At 34.5% G+C, this 20,558-nt stretch overlaps 3 protein-coding genes across 4 annotated transcripts; 2 read left to right on the forward strand and 1 right to left on the reverse strand.

Moving 5' to 3' along the window:
* The first annotated feature begins 1,211 nt into the window (after window positions 1-1,211).
* On the forward strand, window positions 1,212-3,859 carry LOC113496900. Its single transcript, XM_026876285.1, has 2 exons — window positions 1,212-1,890; window positions 1,970-3,859. The coding sequence occupies exon 2, from the start codon at window positions 2,333-2,335 to the stop codon at window positions 3,572-3,574; it is 1,242 nt and encodes a 413-aa protein (XP_026732086.1). The 5' UTR covers window positions 1,212-1,890; window positions 1,970-2,332; the 3' UTR covers window positions 3,575-3,859.
* Window positions 3,860-5,334: 1,475 nt separating this feature from the next.
* Window positions 5,335-9,168, reverse strand: LOC113496714 (deoxynucleoside kinase-like). 2 transcript variants are annotated; one of them, XM_026876026.1, is made up of 5 exons: window positions 8,812-9,168; window positions 8,395-8,573; window positions 7,655-7,907; window positions 6,603-6,757; window positions 5,335-6,237 (listed from the first exon to the last, which is right to left on the reverse strand). In XM_026876026.1, exons 1-5 carry the CDS (start codon window positions 8,849-8,851, stop codon window positions 6,058-6,060), a joined length of 807 nt encoding a protein of 268 aa, XP_026731827.1. In that variant the 5' UTR covers window positions 8,852-9,168; the 3' UTR covers window positions 5,335-6,057. The 2 variants fall into 2 exon arrangements, with proteins under 2 accessions (XP_026731827.1, XP_026731828.1); XM_026876027.1 differs by lacking the exon at window positions 8,812-9,168 and adding an exon at window positions 8,691-8,748.
* A 901-nt stretch (window positions 9,169-10,069) lies between these two features.
* On the forward strand, window positions 10,070-19,495 carry LOC113496778 (protein disulfide-isomerase A6 homolog). Its single transcript, XM_026876100.1, has 8 exons — window positions 10,070-10,226; window positions 10,315-10,511; window positions 11,105-11,329; window positions 14,739-14,891; window positions 16,114-16,323; window positions 17,728-17,882; window positions 18,099-18,257; window positions 18,400-19,495. Exons 1-8 carry the CDS (start codon window positions 10,205-10,207, stop codon window positions 18,554-18,556), a joined length of 1,278 nt encoding a protein of 425 aa, XP_026731901.1. The 5' UTR covers window positions 10,070-10,204; the 3' UTR covers window positions 18,557-19,495.
* Window positions 19,496-20,558: the final 1,063 nt, after the last annotated feature.

Below are 20,558 nucleotides of genomic sequence, written 5' to 3' on the forward strand. Positions count from 1 at the left end.
ATATAAGTTGTCAACTTTACGCTTTCTGCGTGCAACGGAGGAAAGTGAAAAAGTGGGCGAGTCGAATGAGGTAATATTAGCGCGTTAAACTAGTGCCGCTCACCGACCGCACTCACTTTCGTTCTCTGAGATAACCAGTCTAACTGCCAGCTAGATCTGAACTAGGTTTAGTGTTATATCTTGGTATTGCATTATTTCACGCTAAATTGTGTTCCCTCTTTCTCTTTAGGGATAGACAAGTAGTCTAAGGAGTAAACGTCACTACGGCCCTTGAAGAAAAAAACTCGCATTCAGAAAAAAAAGTCAGTAACAGAAACAAATGAAAACTTATTTCCAAAAATAAGAAGAAAATCCATAAGAGAGACATGAAAAAAAATTTGATCCTCCATCCTTAAGACTGAAATGCACATTAGTACCAAATGTTCTCACCCAATTGAAATAAAAAAACAGACAGTACTGAAACACACAGGTTAGACAAAATAAATACCATTAAGCATGACATAGCAATATAGACATACAGGTACAATATTGGTACTTATATGATATCAAAAGATATTCACTGTGATATCATAAAATGATGGTTTTGGCATGAAAGGCATCTTTTATGAGTTTTTACCTGATGGCAAATTTACATTTTAAATTATTTTTTGTTTTCTTTTTATCATTATTTCCTACTTGAATAATTATACTTGGACTATGAACATTGCATAGGAATGGACTTTAAGTAGTCTGTGACTGGATAAGTGGTTATTAGTTATTCTATTATTTATGAAAATGAATTTAAGTTGAACTTTAGTTTCTGTATCTTTGCTTTGCACTTATGTTGTTAAGACAACATTGTTCTCTGATTTGGTTTTGGCAATTATATTATTAGTGAAGTCTTGTCTAAAATACACTTTAAGACCACTGGAATATAAGTAGTATTATTTATTTCTACTTTATACAGATTTTGTATAATAAACAAACACAAAAGGTGCCAGTCTTGACACCTTAAAAATTTACTTTGTTATAGACCAGAACATTCAAATCACAACAAGTACACTTAGACTTAAACAAATAATTGAAAACAATAATTAATTTTGTAGTATTTTTAACTGTCTCATTTCAAACCAGTAACCAAATGTTCATAGACAAGAAGTGTCATTTTTAGTTTATTTAACAAGCAACATAACAAAACCATGTGTCTAGTGAAAAACTCTTGCAATCAGTGGCGTAGCTATCATAGGGCCAGGTGGTGCAGTGCACCAGGGCCCTCGAGCTCAGGGGGCCCTCTAGCCTGAGCTTTGGAAAAAAATGAAAAATTTAAAAAATTCAAAAAAAAAATCTTGTGAGCAGGCTCGAGGCTCGAGCCTCGAGACAAGGGACCTTTAAAACCTCCGGGACCTTTTCCGAAGGACCCCCACCAAGACAACAGGAGCTTTTCAGAAACGTATTACGTTTCTACGTCACAATACGGTCCAGTTGATCGTTTTTGGATATGCTACTCCAAAATGCTGGATGCTGCCTACTGCCAACCGTGTTGGTAGTTCGCTTCGCAAAGAAATGCATGGTGCACAGGCATTCGGGACTGGAGGCATTTATCAGACAGAGTTAAGCAACATGGTTCCTCGAAAGCACACACAGAGGCGTGCGCTGTATATGAAGCGTGGCAAAAAGGTTCCACCATCGACAGAGAACTTGAAGATGAAATTCGAAAAGAAGCATCATTTTGGAGACAAGTTCTTCGCAGATTATTTGATATAATAATTACCCTTGCGAAGAGTTCTTTGGCTTTGAGAGGACATCGAGAGGATCTGAGTGAGGGAGGAAATCACGGAAATTTTCTCTCAATTGTCCAACTCGTTGCTAGATACGACCACATCTTGCGTCAAGTTTTGGATATGCCCAAAGGTAAGAAATTATATCGTTTACTGTGTTTATAATTTATGTTATCATAATCTAATGTTTTCTAATCTCCCCATGTTTTTAGGATCAACAAGATATCTGAGTGCAACGATTCAAAATGAAATGATCGAGTGTTTAGGCACCAAACTGGAGAATCATTTATTGGATCGAATCAGGGCATCACCGTTTTTCACCATCATCATGGATACCACGCAGGATGTATCAAAAGTGGATCAACTGAGCATCGTCGTAAGATATGCAGTGGTATCAAGATCGGAAAATGGACAACCAATCGATATTGAAGTAAAAGAGGTATTTCTCGGTTTCCACGCAGTGTGTCAGTAAACACAGCGCCGCGGATTTGGTAAATCAAGTTACCACGTTGTTCTCCGAAAAGGGTCTTGATTTTAAAAAGTGTGTTGGGCAAGGGTACGATGGGGCCAGTTTAATGAGTGGTGCGTATAATGGCGTGCAAAAACGAGTTAAAGATATTCAGCCAAATGCAGAGTACGTACATTGCGCCAGTCATAATTTGAATTTGGTCATAAATGATGCCGTTCGAGGTTCTGTCGAAATTCAGAAGTTTTTTGCAACAATTCCAGACCTATTTAACTTCTTTGGAAACAGCATCAAGCGCTGGGACCTTTTATCGAAATTCACCGGTGAATCAGAAATTACTTTGAAAAAATTGAATCCAACAAGATGGTCCAGCAGGGTTGATTCAATAACTGCAGTCAAACTTCGTTTTTTCGATATCGTTAAAGCATTGTCCGAAATAACGCTGAAGAGTTCCAGTAAAGACGAACGCAGTGAAGCAGAGATTATCAAATCAAAAATGCTGAATTTTGAGTTTGTCTTTCTTTGTGAATTCATGCGCAGCGTATTGAACAACATCAATTACGTTTCAAAAGTCTTGCAAAAACGTGACATCGTTTTGGACGAAGCGACTAAGGCTTTGGACGGAACAACGGATAAGTTAAAAAAGTATCGAAATGACTTCGAATCCTTCAAATCCAAGGCCACCGAAACCGCGAAAAAATACAACATCGATCCTACCTTCCCAGAAAAGCGACGAAGAAAAACTAAAAAGCATTTCGATGAATTGGCTTCTGATCACCGATTCGAAAACCGGGAAGAATGGTTTAGAGTAACTATTTTCAACGATGTACTCGACATAGTAATCGGTCAGTTAGATGCGCGTTTCAGTGGTATGAGTGCAATTTGTAAATCGTTCGACTTCCTCATTCCGAAAAATTTGCTCAGTTGGAATGAAACGGTTTTAGTAAAAAAATGTGATCAGTTTCACAAGAAATATTGCGATATAATTGGACCCACGTTTTCGATGCAATTTCTTAATGTGTATCATCTGATCCTCCCTCAATTGACGGAGACGTGGTCTATTCGCCAGCTTTGCAAGGAAATCATAACGAAATTTGGCGTGCTCGAATGTGACCTTACGGAAGTGTATACAGCGATGCTACTGTTTCACACAATTCCTGTTACGTCCGCGGCAGCAGAAAGATCTTTCAGTAAACTGAAGATCATAAAAAACTATTTAAGAAACAGCATTCGACAAGATCGCCTCCGACATTTATCGTTGATTGCAATAGAAAACGAGGCGGCATCAAACTTGGATTTGAGTGAAATCATAGATGAATTCGCAAAAATTAAAGCGCGCAAGAGATTGTGAATTGGACGGGGAATTCTTTTAAAAATCATTTTTTCTCTTGATTAATAAAAATTCTATATTGTTATGTGCGTCGTTGTTTATTTAGTCCCTTTGTCTTCCACTGAACAGATGAAGATTTTGATAGAGACGACGTATGGATTTAGCCTACAAGGGATGATTCAACCCACTGTTTCCTATTCTTATTCCCTATCAATCATTTTCACATAAATATATAAGTTCAAACTACGCGGAGAGAGGGGAGGAGGGCCCAATTCTCTCCCTCTGCACCAGGGCCTTTGTCCCCCTAGCTACGCCACTGCTTGCAATATGCTGTTAACAAAATGAATTAAATTAAAAAGAAATGTCTGTGAAGCCATAGTTATATGATGAATGACTATCCCAGCCAATCAGAGATATGGTCTCTTTTAACAATGACTGCTGCTATGTATCTTGATAATCTAAATTTATATTTTATGGCTTAGTTTTAATGGTAGAAGGCAATAAAAGTGTGAGAACATATTAGTATTGATAACAGTAAACTTTAAAAGTGAATAATATTGTATAAATATTTCCCAAAGAAAGCATTAAATAGTTTTAAGATATTAGTTTCAGTGTCAAAATAAACTAAAAATATATAATATTGAAGAATTTTCCACTGTACTATTGTTTCAATAGAGTAAAATTTAGTTTGCAAAAGATTTGTATACGTAAATATAAATAAAAATCCCTTTTATATTTCTAGAATAGCATAAGTCTGTATAAGCAACATAACATCATGAATATAATAATATTTATCAACAATGTACATTAACATTGAACAATGTTGTTTATGGGGCATGGCAAGGTTATCACAGTATAATACGCAAAACGCCGAGTATCATTGAAATACAGCGAAGCTCAAATAGTAAACGAACTGCTTACCTTACAACGCCGACGAGCACAGCTCTGCAGCAACCAAGCTCATTACTTTTACTTTCGTACGACGCCGCGCTGCGATCAAAACTTAACACGAATTTTACTAACAAACACAACTATCACGGCTCCAATAAAAACAGCACCAAGGATAAAACCCGAATTGTATACAATATCGATAAAATATAATACTTGCTCCAAATTACTAGCCACTACTTCGCTAATAACCGAATTAAATATTAATTCGTTGCCACAACAAGAACTCATTACAAAATATGATTTAGCACCTAGTAAAAGAATTGAAACTATACATAAATAATTAATCTATTTAAAAATTGACCTAAATTAAAGTATCGGCATGTAAGTAAACACCTGACAATGACACAATAATTAGTGTCAATGTGACAGATATGCAGGGTTGCTAGAATAAGTTGTAATTTAAACTATTTTAAACTACTAAATAGTAGATTCTGAACGTCACGTCATTATTTCCTGCCTGTCAACACTACTTTGAACTGCAGTCTATTTATTTATTAGGTATACCAACAGCATAGCATACATTTTTAAAAAATTAGAAATTTAGTAACAGTGTCTCGTATGCTTGCCTATTATAGGAATACACAGCATTTATATTATAGGTGTACTAAGGTATTTTTTTATATGTATTTATATTAAATTAAAATTTACTCATACAAAGTCTAGAAACATTGAAATAAAATTAAGTAGCCTCGTAAAATATTCTCTACATTTTATACATTTCATTAAATAACCATAGTTAATTTTTTGTCAGTTTGTCGATCTTGCTACGAAGAAAAGGGGTTTTTTTAGTATAATTTATAATCAACTGATATATCAATCAAACAATATTATAGTCAGATATATTTATATTAAAGAAAACCTTTACAGTGATTACAACTAAACATGTCATAACAAACACAAATAGAAACTTAATTAAATGCGAAATTGTAATACATATTATACACACATACATTCAGAAATATGTACTAAACATACTTATTTACTAAAATTTCATGACATAATAAATACTTAAAGCACAGTCTAATAGTAAGGAGATTGTATTTGTGTTTTAATTGTAAGCCTTACTAGGGCTTATTCATGAAGTTTGATTACATAAACACACAATGCGCAACATGGAAAGTAAGGATAATATTCTCCACTAAACATGTTGTAGATATGAAGTTAATAAGCAGGAAATATCGGCGTAGGAGAAAAGAAGACGACCTACATCTTGCAATAAATAGGGCTCTAGTCATCAGGCGCATAAGAAAAACAAAATCATTTATGGCCAAAAGAAATTGCTAGGAAAATATTAGGCAGTGGAATGTGCAGGACAGTAATACAATCACAGAAATCACTTGATTCTGTTTCATGTATTCTGCCGATAAGAAAGCACAAACACCTAACAAAATAAATGTCAGAATGTTTGCAGTTTCACAAACAGTCTTGCTAATCTTTGTTTCTTCATGAACAAACCCATAGATACTCTAGTAACTAAAATAAAAGTCAGTAAACAGAAATCCTATCAAATAAACAATTAAATAATCATTATTAAATAAAAAGTTAGCTTAATACTACAATATTCTTCTTTGGGGTACTATTTGTATAGGGGATGTGGTAATGGGTTTCTTTGGGCTCATCTTATTTGGTGAACTCATCACCACGTCTACAGCCTTCCTTAGTATTTGATGTTCACTCTTCTTGTATTCCTCAGTAATTTGGGAGAGATCTAAGTCGGCGTCTAATACTAAGACCTAAAATAAAAAAAAAACATATCATTAGTATATAAATTAATCAAAAATTCTGTTATTTCGAGGCTGAAGTGATTTATCTGCATTCTAATTTGGTGAGGGCTGTCTGGTTTATTTAGGTTATCAAATAATGGTTTGAATAACTAGCACAGTTAAATAGAGATTTTATATATTTTGGAATATACATTATAATTTAGATAATGCATAATGTTCAGGGTAAAAATAATATGTTTTGATAAAGAATTGACTGAGCTTCAACCCAGTGGAGAACAGCCTCTATGTCCTTATTATCTAATGAAATATTCTACAATATTTTTAAGTCTTGTATTTTTCATTCTTAAAAGTTATAATCTGCTTTCAATACTTACAGGAGCAGGGCATTCCGCATGTTTCCTGTTAACTAACCAGTCTTCATGTAATGTGTGCAGTTCCTCGATGTAGGACAGAGGGACACACTGCTCCTCGGATCTTGCCCTTTTCTTGATCCTTTCATATACTACTGATGGTGTTGTTTTGAGATATACTGTAAAACAATACATTACACACAGTTCTGAATCAGAAAGTTTTTAATTCAATGGCTTTTTTAGGCAATGCAGAAATGTTATAACTAATTGTGGGGTGCAAAATGTTATTTCTGTGGTGAAGAAACCCCAAAAAGCTCAAGTTAAAATCTATATATTATGGAGGTATAAACAATTTATGACCAGTAATATTATAATAGCAAGTGGATGTAAGGTTATTGCTATGTTAATAACCTTCTTTGACAGTAGCAAAAGTTCATAATATTTTTAATATAGCTCAGCTATATTTATCAGTTACCTTCTATCCAGTAGGCTAATAGTCAAATTATCAACCTAGGTAAAATAATTGTTTCATAGCTTTTAACAATAATGTGTTATGGGTACAATTCAAACTATTTCTTTGTAAAAACTTGCCCCAGGCTATTTTTATACCTACTTTACTCTTTACTTATTTAGATTTTATTCCAATTACATATTCAACTTGTTTTAATGCAGTTCCTGCATATCACTATGGTGTGATAGATAAAACACTTGCAGTTGAGTGCAACATGTAAGTTCAATCACAAATTGTACAGGTTGCAACTTGTTCATGTGAATCATTAATCATCAAAGCAGTTAAGACTGATTATCATAGTTTATAGTAAAGTATTACATCATGCTCATGTACTTATCATATTTCTGTCTTAACCTATATATTTACAAATAGGCTTATGGATTTTAGTGCATAACAATATTTCAAATTCAGTCTGCACCAGGAAGCAAGAATATGATGTTAAATTTAGAAATAACTGAATTAATGACTTAACAATGATAGCACAGAGTGGATAAGTGGAGAGGATGAAAGAATTAAAGTTACTTCTTTTTAAATTAAACTATCATCAAAAGATTTTCTTACTAACCTATTAAGTCGGCATCAATATGTATCTGATTGGTCATAAACCTAAACCATTCATCCAGAACGGCAAACTCAGCTGGGTGTAAGATCCCACTCCTCATCATGTGCTCCACAAAGCAGTACCGTGCACTAAACATGGATCGCTCCATCAACTTCACCGGTGTCGGAGTGGACCGCTGGTGCATTTCCAACATGGTGAGGGAAACATATGACTGGAACGTCATTCCCCATTTTGATGGGTCTTTATACATCAAGTCCTGAAATAATTCATTAACAACACTACTAAAAAACAATTATGAAAATTTTGATGGATTTTAATGATCTAAACATTCTCTGGATGAGTTCATCTTTTAGTCTGTCTGGTATATGATGAATTAAGAATTACAGAACAGTACAAACTTATTGTTTTACAAGACAATAGGCTAGGGCCTTTGTTGTTTGGAATTGTGAAAGGAGTGGTATTGTATTATTTTTGTAACTAGGTTTGTTATTATTAAATATATTGCACTATGCACTTGCTAATTTATTAGTTTGTACTGGTATTTAGGTGTAATGAACAGGAAATTATATGAGGATAATAAAATTATTTTAGTGCAGGTACAGCAGACATTTGTTATGTACTATAAAATGTTGAACATTTTTGATTGTGACCACAAATCGAAATTATTTCGGTTAGGCGTTTGGCGGTTGAATTTATAGTAAATGTCACATGTTCGTGATTCTGAAGAAAGAATGAACGCTTACTAGTAAATTCCAGCCCTTCAGATTCCTCCATTCTTCTACAGGCTCCGTCAGTAATGTAATATCTTCAAATCTACGAAAATGTTCCAAAAAGGTCGTTTTGCCACTGCCAATGTTTCCCTCCACAAACACGGTGAATGGCCTACTCTTGTGAGCATTCATTTTATGATACGACCGCACCGCTGTAATTTATACAAACTAATCAAGATATTGTGTTGAAGTCACGACGCACGAACTTAAGCACTAACAATGAGTGAACACTTGATACACAAACGATCAAATATGATGAAACAACACACGATCAATGCGCTTGCGCTTGTCTTTATCTGATTGAAGCGCGTTTCCCGCCGAAAAGAAACCCAAAAATACACCTAAGGCGCGAATTACATCTGTCAAAACAAAAATTGTAAATAGAAGTACCTTTATGACTTAATAGTAGTGTCAATCGAAGCTTTAGCATTGTCACAAGACATTTATTTATGTTTTATTTGATTTCATCGAAAACCATGTGAAACTTTACTCATGACACTCGAATAAAATGCATGCATGGTGAAATATTGTTTATATTTTTACACGATGTGCCGTCCACAAGCAATTCAGAGAGGACTCCTCTAGTGATGTCTATGACTATTGTCTATAGAAAAACAAGAAGGTATATTTTTATTTTTGTTTAAAGCACTAATTTTCCTGGTTTTCCCACGTTTTTTAAAGTCTTGACTTGTTCTTTCTAGTAAACTCGTACATCTTGACAAAATTTTACCATAGAATTTTGTTTTAGTATTACATTTATTTGTTTTTAGTAATAAGATATTACAATTACAACAGGACTGAACAGGATGAGCACATAGGTTACAAAATGAGATGAATGAACGGATTACGGAAATGATTAATTGAGTCTATTCAGTAGAGTATAATATAATGTCTTTGGTCTATTCTCCATTGTATTCATTTTAATTTAATTTTAGGATCAGACATTTGCCTCTTAGATACCTTTTTTGACACCGAGAATGTGTATGATAGTCTACGATGGATTTTTAGGAAAAAAAAACGTTCAGGACGACAAACAAACTTTGTTTCTCTTGTGCTTCACTCAGGGCTGGAATAACTTTTTATTACAATTTGTAATTAAATTGTATAAATTATACATATTTTTATTTTATAGAAACATGAAACAATCTTGAATGTCATGCAACGTCCTATATATTACCAAAATAAACATCGGTGTATAGAAAGATTTGTGTGATGATGACGATGATGTACACATACTACACATCTCGATATGGTCGACGGTTCATAGATCATATAGTATTTTATTTTAGAAATAAAATTTTAGCAACTTTTTGTATGGTTTGTGTGTATGTATTTCCTAGACCATTGTATTCACGAAAGAAACCTAGCGAAAGTGTCAGTCCTCGGTTGAATGCACTTCTTCTCATTGGTTTTACATAATATGATAATATTCCTACAGAAAAAAGACAGAATTTGATAGCGTCGGTAATTTTACTTTTAGTCATTTCTTCACACGGAAAGTTTACTTCTGGACTGGAGCTTTGGCCTTTGAACGATTTTGAAGTTCAACCATAACCTATTGAATCTATTTTCAGGGCGGGAAAACTAAATTGGCCAATGGAACAAGTCCACGAATTCCATTGACAATATCGTGTCTTTATTTTAGCCTGCCAAAAGAATTGACGTGTTTATTTCGCTTACCTATCGGCAATTCGCATTGTTTAGCCGATAACTTGATCGGTCTCATTTTCGTACCCGGTGTTTTATAAAAAAAATAAATTAATTAGCGTTAAATCTAAACACAATGTTCAACTCATATTTCTTGGGTATGTTTAAATAACATAATTACAGCATAAAATCAATTCGTGATGTTTTATTTTGACCATGCCGGTAATTAACTCTTTAATGCTTCAGGTATTTTAATATGCGTGGCTGGGTCGGCGACAGCTTTTTACGACTCGTATTCAGATGTTGTGGAACTTACACCACATAATTTCGACCGGCTAGTCACAAATGGAGATGAAGTGTGGCTTGTGGAATTCTACGCGCCGTGGTGCGGCCACTGTAAGAACCTAGTTCCTGAATACAAGAAGACTGCAAGAGCATTAAAGGTTAGTGATCTTTACTTCATCAGCTTTTACCTGAATTTATTAAGTTATCAAACGACTTAACGACCTATTAGAAACCATATCTTGCATATCGAAAGCTGTTTTTTTTTCTTGGTAATCATGGAATGAAAATTATTTTCAGGCCATGCGTAAACTCATCTTTACGTGTACTTTTGCATCTAGTAATGTAAAATAATTTCAAGCTTGTTATCCATAATAGGCTAGGCAGTGAGATGGGCCCAGTAAGTGAGCCAACATCAGATCTTGGTACTGTCGTGTACTTACACCCACCCACATTTAATTTCATCACATCAAACGAAGGACTCATTTGTCCATTTATTTTATAACTTTGATCTCGCAAATTCCCAATGGCCATAGCATAAATTGTAACTGAAAAAAAAACAGCAAAACTCATGTATAGCTATGGAATTTTCTGGAATGTTCTTATACTGATGTAATTATAAAAAAAGAACCGAACTTAATAATTTTTTTTTTTTTTTAATATTAATGTTAAAGGTAAATCACACAAGAACTAGGCAAAATCTTAAAACTACAGTTTCTGGGCCAGTATAATTATACTATTTGTTTTTTGTCAGGGTGTAGTTAAAGTTGGAGCCATGGATGCAGACCAGCATAAGAGCTTTGCTAGCCAATTCGGAATCACAGGTTTTCCAACCATCAAAGTCTTCACTGGCAGGAAGAGCCACCCATACAAGGGTCAAAGGACAGCAGAAGCATTTGTTGATGCAGCCCTCAAGGCTGCCAAGGACAAGGCCTATGACAGCCTCGGCAAACGATCCAACGACTACACATCAGACAAGGTACTTAAAGATAGGGCTTTAAAGAGTCTTAATGACCTTATAAAAGGCTATGTTTCTCGCAGTAGAGTACTTAATTCATGGTAAATTCTTGACACATTTATTTTGATACCTGTTTACTGTTTTCTATTATTGCCTTCACTTTTGAATTTTCTATGTTCTTTTCGATGCGTAACAATAAACAATGGGATATCTAGATTTATATTCTTATAAAAGTTTCCATTCAATTTAAATTTTCTGTTCAGATGTACTGATAAAATTTTATCTATCTCTGTCTTTAAATGTTCCTAATTTTTATATCTTAATAATGCAAGTAGTATTAAATGCTGGCTTTAAAAAAGGCCAAGAATAAGTACCAAATATTGCGTTATTGGTTATGGTTTCAATACTGAATGCACACACAGAATGCTTTTCGTATAAATACCACTTCATAGTTCATACACATAAGTACAACACTCAACTTGCCATAAACATCTTATTCTGCTTATGTAGATACACTAACACTATATATAAGCCATAGTTTTTGTTAGACATTCAAAAAGTTACAACATAACAGAGTTTTTACTCCATTAGCCAACCATTCCCGAGGTTTATGGTCACGACCTGCCTTGGAAGGCAATACAATTCTCTCCATCATCAACATCACCAACCACCACAACACAAATCGATCAAACAGGGACATGTAGTGTTCAAGGATTCGAGGACATTCTACAAAACATTACAACTAAAATGATTCCACAAACAACGAAAGTTGATTCAAAACAAACTAACACAACAAAAATAATTCCGACGCCAACAAAAGAAAAAACATCTACTGCCCCAATACTTGACAAGTTTAAAGAGCTTCAAAGCCAGCTATTCCGTGGTGCTATATCAAACAGTGAGAAACCAAAGATCGTTAAGGCGTTGATGAAGTTAAAATCCGTGCTCAAAGGTGAAGGGATCGTGGACGCACCGATAGTTAGGTCAAGCAACCTCCGCAAGGGTAAATAAATATTTTCCTTGTTTGTATATCTTGGTAATAAAACAAAAGAATTTATTATTTATTTGTAACATTTGATTTGGTCAAGGATATCAAAGGAACGGCGATACAAGGCGTCTCGTCCGTAGTATGATCTTGTTTCAACCACTTCATGGATAATTTATATGTTTATATATCATTATTTTCTTTATGGAACCTCATCATGTTTCGTTAGAAGATAAGTGGCAAAATAAAATAAGCCAATTTAAAATTTCATAGTTTATTTAATCTTTCTAATTTATAAGTTGTTGTGTTGAAAGAAACTCAGATTGAATTTTTATGTTGTTTCACACAGTTTTTTTTTATTGCATTTCCTGTGAAAACATAACGGAACCACGTGTATTGTGAAATTTGAAAGCACTCGTGCAAATACACCTGTTTTATCATGTTTTTCATGTTCACTTTTTATTTAAAGTTTTTGTCCTAAAGTTCAATAATCAGAACCTATTTGTTAATTTCTGATGATGTATGTATTAGGTCTCTGTTATGAGGTCGTTAACTTCTTATCGTCATTATTGTGTACACTCGCCGTGTAGTCTTCTTTAATATGTCAACATACTATCTATTTTAGTAGCTTAAGTCGTTCAACCAAAGTTCAACATACTTCACATGTACAGACTTAATTTTTCCCATAATTACAGTATCGCAAACCTTAATTAAGATATTATCATAATATGAATTATTATTATATTCAAGAAATAATATTTTTTATGAAAACCCAATGATAAAATAATGGTCATAATGGTAATCTGAATTTATTGCTTAATTCGAAATGTCATGTAAAGTCTCAGTTCAGAGCTAATTTAATACACCGTGATTTTTTAGTCGTCAAATCACCGTGTTTAATAGTTGCAGATGCAAGCTAAATCGGTCTTAAAAACATCTTCGTAATAGATCGGATGAACTGTATGTTTACTTAGACACTCTTAAAATACACGGAATTGAGTTGCCTGATCATCATTTAACAGAAAAAACAGCAATTTGTTATTGCAGGCATGATGACGTTTTTAAAGAGAAATCAGAGTTTCTATGACGTGGTGTGGGAGGGAATATATTTTGTCGCTACTCCCACGCTCCCTCTCACTTTAGAAAAAAATCAGTGTTACTGGGCCACGTCAGTAAACTGACCTCCTTGGCATCAATTCTCTTTCGTTACGGCTCGCTTAGACGAGGTGAGGAATATCGTGTTAGTAGCAGTACATTGCCGGCATTTACACATCACTTTTAACGCCAGAGTAGCTCAGATCCATAATGTATTAGACTGACGAGCCAGAGTAGCCTTGTCTATTTGACATTTTGTCTACGTTATCATATATGGTGATAGCTGTTGTAATGGCATATTGTAGTCATTAATGGACTTATACTTATCATAATGGGATAAATATGTTACCAAATTATAATGTGAGTTTGTTGCATCTTTGGACAGTAAAATCATATAGGAAATAGAAAAGGTATAAAAAACAAACAAGTTTCTGGTTTTGCTTAAATATAATATTATTTTAAGGTTTACCCGTTCCTGCATTAAAGCATTAGGTCATTTAGTAGCATATTAGGTTAATGAAAAGTACGTAAGTGTAAATCTTTAATAAATACATTTCGTTGTCAAAAATAGCTGCATATTACAGATATTTTTACTATTCATGTCCAAGGGCTTGCTTCATCACCGCTGCATAAGTTCTCGTTAAGTTATATGTCAGATTTTTTCATACAAAGATTATTAGACTTCAATATATCTGCCAGATAGCGGCTGTGACTGTAAAACAGGCGCTAAATGTCTTAAAATTAAGATAGAATCATTGTTACATATAAACAGGGTTTTTGTCTAAATTATAATTATACACTGTACAATGGATTTTCAGTAAATCAGTTAAAACAAAAGTGGCTCACAGCCAGCAACTATTTTTGTCAGCGACTGTACTTCTTACGGAAATATCTTAATATTACGTTCTATTAAAATGTGACACAGATTAACCTTTAAATAGAACTCTTTCACTTGTTCACAATACAATGATATATTAAATACTTCTGATACATATTAAAAAAATTGAAATCTATTATGAATCAGTTCTAACTCGTCGTTCAATTGAATGCGGCTTCGGTCAGTTTAAGGCGTAAAGTACCGATAAATAGATATATAACACTTGAAAAATAGTTTACATCTAAATAGGTCAATTTACCATATTCACAATATTGCATAATTCATTTTTTTTCCTTATGGGCTATCAATGCAATAACTCATAATATGATTTCTCTTCTACAAAGGCTTATAGATATACAAATAATTGAACACCATAAGATTATATCCGTAAAACTATTTACATACATGGGTACATTCACAGTTACATTTTAAAATCTAATCTAACATGTACTTATAGTACTGTTTGTTCACAGTCGGATGTCATCACGTTGACTGACGAGAACTTCAAGGAGCTGGTGTTGGACAGCGAGGACCTCTGGCTGGTGGAGTTCTACGCGCCGTGGTGCGGACACTGCAAGAACCTGGAGCCGCACTGGGCTAAGGCCGCTACTGAACTCAAGGGCAAGGTTAGTGTTTTTTATAAGACTACTCCTCCAGTAAGGAATTTAATCCTTGGTTGCGGGAGCTTTCACAAACATACAAATCACGTGCACAAAGACACCTAGACTCAGAACAAGCATTCGTGGATCGCACAAATACTTGTCCTACGCGGGGTAGAACCCGCGACACGTTGCGCACAGTGGGTTTGGCGTGGTGACATCAACCACTCGGCTAACCGTTACTACAACACGACAAAGTAATGAGGGTCAATTCGTACTAGTGAGTGACCGGATTCGATACGTTTAGCCAAAAGTTAGTTGGTAAATTCGACCTTAACTCAACGAACTTATTCGCAATTCTGTCCGGAAAAGTTGCTAATTTTTTGCTCGCGAATTAATTTTCAAATATTTAATTTAAAATTAACATGTGGATGAGGTTTTTAGTATGGATTGAATAAATTTGGTAAATAATTATAAGTTCATTCAACAGTTACACTGCCATCATTTAATTACACGGAATAATCAATTTCTCGCTGCCTACTTATCAGTAGGACTAACTTTGATAACACTCGGTCATAATTATAGATTGTTATTTGTTTTACCTCTTTTGTAATTCGTTATTGATTAATTTTAGTCAAGCTAAACATAGCGCGAAATATTTTTTACAGGCCGACAATAACTTTTGCTTAAAAATCAAAGTAAATTCTAAAGACTAATATAAAAAATTAAATTGTCTCATCTCAACTCTTAATATTTTATTTCTGACTAGATCTATTACCACTCTCGCTTCAAGTAAAGTATTTGTAGCAATAATCAGAAAAAGCTTGGATTTCATGTTTATCACCAGTTTAATACTTGAACATTCACCAACTATTACACAAGTTATCACAATTTATAGATGGAAATACTAATTTAAATAAATAAGACAATTATACTAATTCACTAATTTGTAACTGAAATGTACGCCGAGTCGTAGCCAATTAGATTAGGCAAATTTGCGTTCCTACTCAAACATTCTGTATATTCATGGCTTATCTTAATATTTTTTTTACTTAATTTAAATATACTAACAAATTAAAATAAAATATTGTCATCACGAAACAATTATTTTTTCGGTATTTTGCCAAAATTTAGGATTCCAATCATAATTATCCGCTAACGCACTAATTTTCATGGCAAAACTAAATTGAAATTGTCTAATTAATAGGACTAACTTATTTCCGTACTAAGACTGAAACATACCTTTCAGGTGAAACTAGGAGCTTTAGACGCGACAGTACACCAGTCGATGGCCGGCCGCTACCAGGTGCAAGGCTACCCCACCATCAAGCTGTTCGCCTCCGGCAAGAAGACGTCCGACTCTGTCGAGGACTACAACGGCGGCAGGACCTCCAGCGACATCGTGACCTTCGCTCTCGAGAAGTTGGCTGAGAATGTTCCCGCGCCCGAGATTATTCAGGTAAGGACATATTATAAGGAACCAATAGAGGTCACTATTTTAACAAAAACTGGAACAATATAGCCATGGACAGAGATGGAAGGAAATTGGCAAAGCCTTTATAATGTAATGGGAGAGAATGGTTTGAAAAGTATTAGCAGAGAGTTCATAACATCAACCACTCAACACTGGTAAAACTGTAAGATGACCCGACAGCTTATGATGTCACACAGGTTGGCAAAGGCGTCCTTCTATTCCTTCCACAATCCAAAAGCGCAGGTTTTCAAGTGTTGTTCCCATTACAACTTGGAAATTATTTCGAAAATAAATTAAGCATTTGTGAACAATACGTAAAACAAGAAAAATGAAATGCCACTTACCGGAATTAATCTTACATATTCGGAATCCGTAGTATGAAATAAGGACTGAAAAAATAAATAAATATTCAGTTAAAATACATAAAAAAGGCAAAAATAATATTAAATTCCCTCCTATCGTGCTGAATCTAGTACTCGATTGCCCAGCAATATATTTTGATATCAGACTTAACGGAAATGAGATCGACCCGAAAGCACTCTGCTGTGTTCCCTCACTGCTTGCAATATGTCGTAAAAATTATTACGAGCGAGTTACTATTGGAATATCAACAATAATCACTGTTTACGAAACGGCTGTGATGATTATTATTTGTTTATATTAACACGGGATTATAGTACCGATATTGTTTAAACAAAACTTCTGACACACGTTTAGGAATTGTTCTGTGATCTGAAAATTGGCAGATATGACAAGATTACGGTATTGTGTATTGATGTACTGAAAGGTTAGGAGGACGAAAATATTTGTATTGAAAAAATAATTTAAACCTATCACATGTTAAGATTCCAAAACTGCCTATCAAAAATATAGCTCATCCTAACTCTTATTTTTGTTATGCCCCAGGGCCCACAATGCTGCAAAACTAATGTATATCCCTACCCACCTAAGTTCACATTAAGGAATGCGCTAAACGTATTGAGTATTGAACTATAATGGTACAAGTACATGTAAGAAATGCTGACTGGTACAGATTAAGAAAAAAGCCAACTTTTACCATAGATCTTGCAAAACCAAGGTAGCATTGAATAAATTCTAATAGTAAGATCCCGAAAAATAATTCCTCTTCTTACATTAATTACATTCTCAGATTTACTGCCTCGTTAAAGATTTACCGGTAAAACCTATGATTAAGAATATTTGGGCTTTAACAGTAAAAGTTTGACACATTACAAATTAGTGATAAAACTAAATTATACTATTCACAGGATCAGCAATTTCATTTCAGTGGCCTATCCAGTGCTTGCAATAAGCTGATATTGATTATAAATTTTCTTTCATTAGGTATTAGTGGGATTTCCTATAAAAAAAAATGTTTGTTAATCGCAGATCGTGAGCGAGGACACGATGAAGGCGTGCAGCGAGAAGCCGCTGTGCGTGGTGTCGATCCTGCCGCACATCCTGGACTGCGGCGCCGCCTGCCGCCAGGACTACCTCGCCGTGCTCGCGCGCCTCGGGGACAAGTACAAGAACAAGATGTGGGGGTAAGCATACACTTTCATGGTTTACAAACGCCCGCGGTAATGTCAGTTGAAGCTGTAAAAATTAATTCCGGGTGGTCACATACTTTGGTGCTATATCTTATAAAAATTAGACCATTTTTTTGATAGTGAAGAACTAACAATAACTAACAACACACGTCTGGGTCAATTTCAGAAGACTATCATAAAAATATTTCATAATAATAATTCATTTTTCAGATGGGTTTGGGCTGAAGCAGCGACCCAGCCAGCATTAGAACAAGCACTGGAACTCGGCGGCTTCGGCTACCCCGCCATGGCTGTGGTCAACGCTAAGAAACTTAAATTCTCCACTCTAAGGGGATCCTTCTCAGAGACTGGCATTAACGAGTTCCTTAGGTAAATATAATTATACGACGGCATACGTTGTATATGAAGTCTTTGAATGTCATTACGTAATTTAGCGTGTCTTCGAGACTATAACATCAAAAGTCACCAGTCCAGTTTTTCCCATCACTACTAACCTAACACCTTATTCCAGGGATCTCTCCTTCGGTCGCGGACAGACAGCTCCAGTGAAGGGCGCTGAGATGCCCAAGATCGTGGCCTCCGAGCCCTGGGACGGCAAGGACGGGGAACTGCCGCAGGAGGAGGACATCGACCTCTCCGACGTCGACCTCGAGAAGGACGAGTTATAAGAACCAGTGAAGGGCTCTCTGCTACGAGCTGAATGAATGAACTTTATAGTGTCTCTGCTACATTCTAATACTGCCCTCAGTGTCATTCTGCCAGTGTCCATTATTTTAACGAGTATCGTATCGTAAAGTCGTTACAAATTCATTGTTTATGTACTTACTATAGCCCTTTTTGCTTCACTCAAATTAAGACAGTGTGTGGGAATTCTTAAAAGGATTGACTAAGTAAATTCAAGCCACATAATATGTTAAACGCAATCAATTGTGGAATTCCAGGAAAGATTGTTGCAGGCAATAACAACTAATTAAATACAAAAGGTCACAATTTGATTGCTAAACCAATTAACTTCATGATAATATTATATTTTCAATCAATCGTACATCTTTACGATACTTGGTGTTAAAATGATTCCCACTCTCTAGATTATCATATCAATTACGCTAGTTATATTGTATTATGTGAAGGTGGTTGCAAAAGAAACAGAGTCAACGATAAGTTTCTAGGTATCTGTATTTATTGTGTCCAGTTTCTAATAGTTCATGCGAAACGGGAAGTGTCCCATTTAGGAAGTAATTTCGAATTATTAGACAATGCTACTGACTATACGGGATCTTATTTCTATAATCAATTTGCATTTACTTTACTATTTTTGTAATACATATTAACATAAATAATCACAATTAATGTATTTTACGCGAGTTTTATATCTCAGGGCCGCGATTTAAAACGACTGATATTTTGAAATAATTTTTAGTTAATGATTTGATAAAAAATGAATTCATACCGATACTTAATATTAGTTCAGTTAGATTAACGATATGTACATTATTTATCTACTATTCTTCCAGTATGTGTATTTGGTAAGCATTTATTGACGTGACATGTGTATTGAAGAATTGTATGATTGTAAAATCGCTAATAAATTTTTATTAAGAACAAAATTTAGTGTTTAATTCATCTGTTTAGAATGAATATGTACCTCCCGAACAATCAAAATCTTTTACCTATAAGGACAACTATCTGTTATCTGAAAGGCGACATGAGTTGGATATTTCATATATTTGAATTTGTCAATTGAGCAATTGGGACCATTCGTGCGAATACTCTACAGGAAATGAAGTTAAATAAAATAACATGCATATCATTCTAAATACCGCATTGTTTTTCCTGCGATGACACTTATTAGAGCTAATTAAACATAATAACACCTATTATAGTTGTATGTCACGCATAGCGAATACTTACTTATCTTACTTTCGTCAATTCCCATTCACTTAGCTCTGGTTATTAAAATGATACTTTACGATATTTCAGTATCTATACTGAAATCGATCAAATCTGAAAAAAGGAAAGGGGCTTCTGGAGTCTAAATATACATTTCATATTTAGACTTCAGAAGCCCCGAATTTCTATTATGTTATATGTCCGTCTGTTACTAGGCTGCATCTCAGGAACCGTGATAGCTATTAATGTTGCCACAAATTTGAAGGACTGTTTACCGACCGGTCTTATACTAATATTAATATTTAAAAAAAACAACAAGGGTTCATTACAACATAGGCTTAAAAACATGGAAACAATGAATATGGATACATTTAAAAACATGGGAATAATATATGTTCCCTGGGTTAAATATAATGTGAGTGGGCAATCCCATTTAGTTCTTATCACATTTAGGAAGCTGTTCCGTTTATCACTTATTTTATTTTTTAATACTAGCTTGTGCCCGCGACTTCGTCCGCGTGGAATAGTGACTTCCGGCAGAAAAGTATAGATAGCTGTGTCCGCGACTCCGTCAGCGTGTAACTCCTTGTGTATTAAGTTAATGTATTGGTAATATTTATTATTATTATTTATATTGGTAATATTGTTTAGATCACGTTCACATAAGGCTTAACCCTTTATAAGACACAGAACTTAAAAATATTTATAGCTTTTAAACTTTATAATAATGTGTTAAGGTTCAAATTCTGGTGGCAATATAAGTACCACTGCCTTATAAAG

This window comes from Trichoplusia ni, chromosome 8 (assembly GCF_003590095.1).
Source record: "Trichoplusia ni isolate ovarian cell line Hi5 chromosome 8, tn1, whole genome shotgun sequence".
NCBI classification, from domain to species: domain Eukaryota; kingdom Metazoa; phylum Arthropoda; class Insecta; order Lepidoptera; family Noctuidae; genus Trichoplusia; species Trichoplusia ni.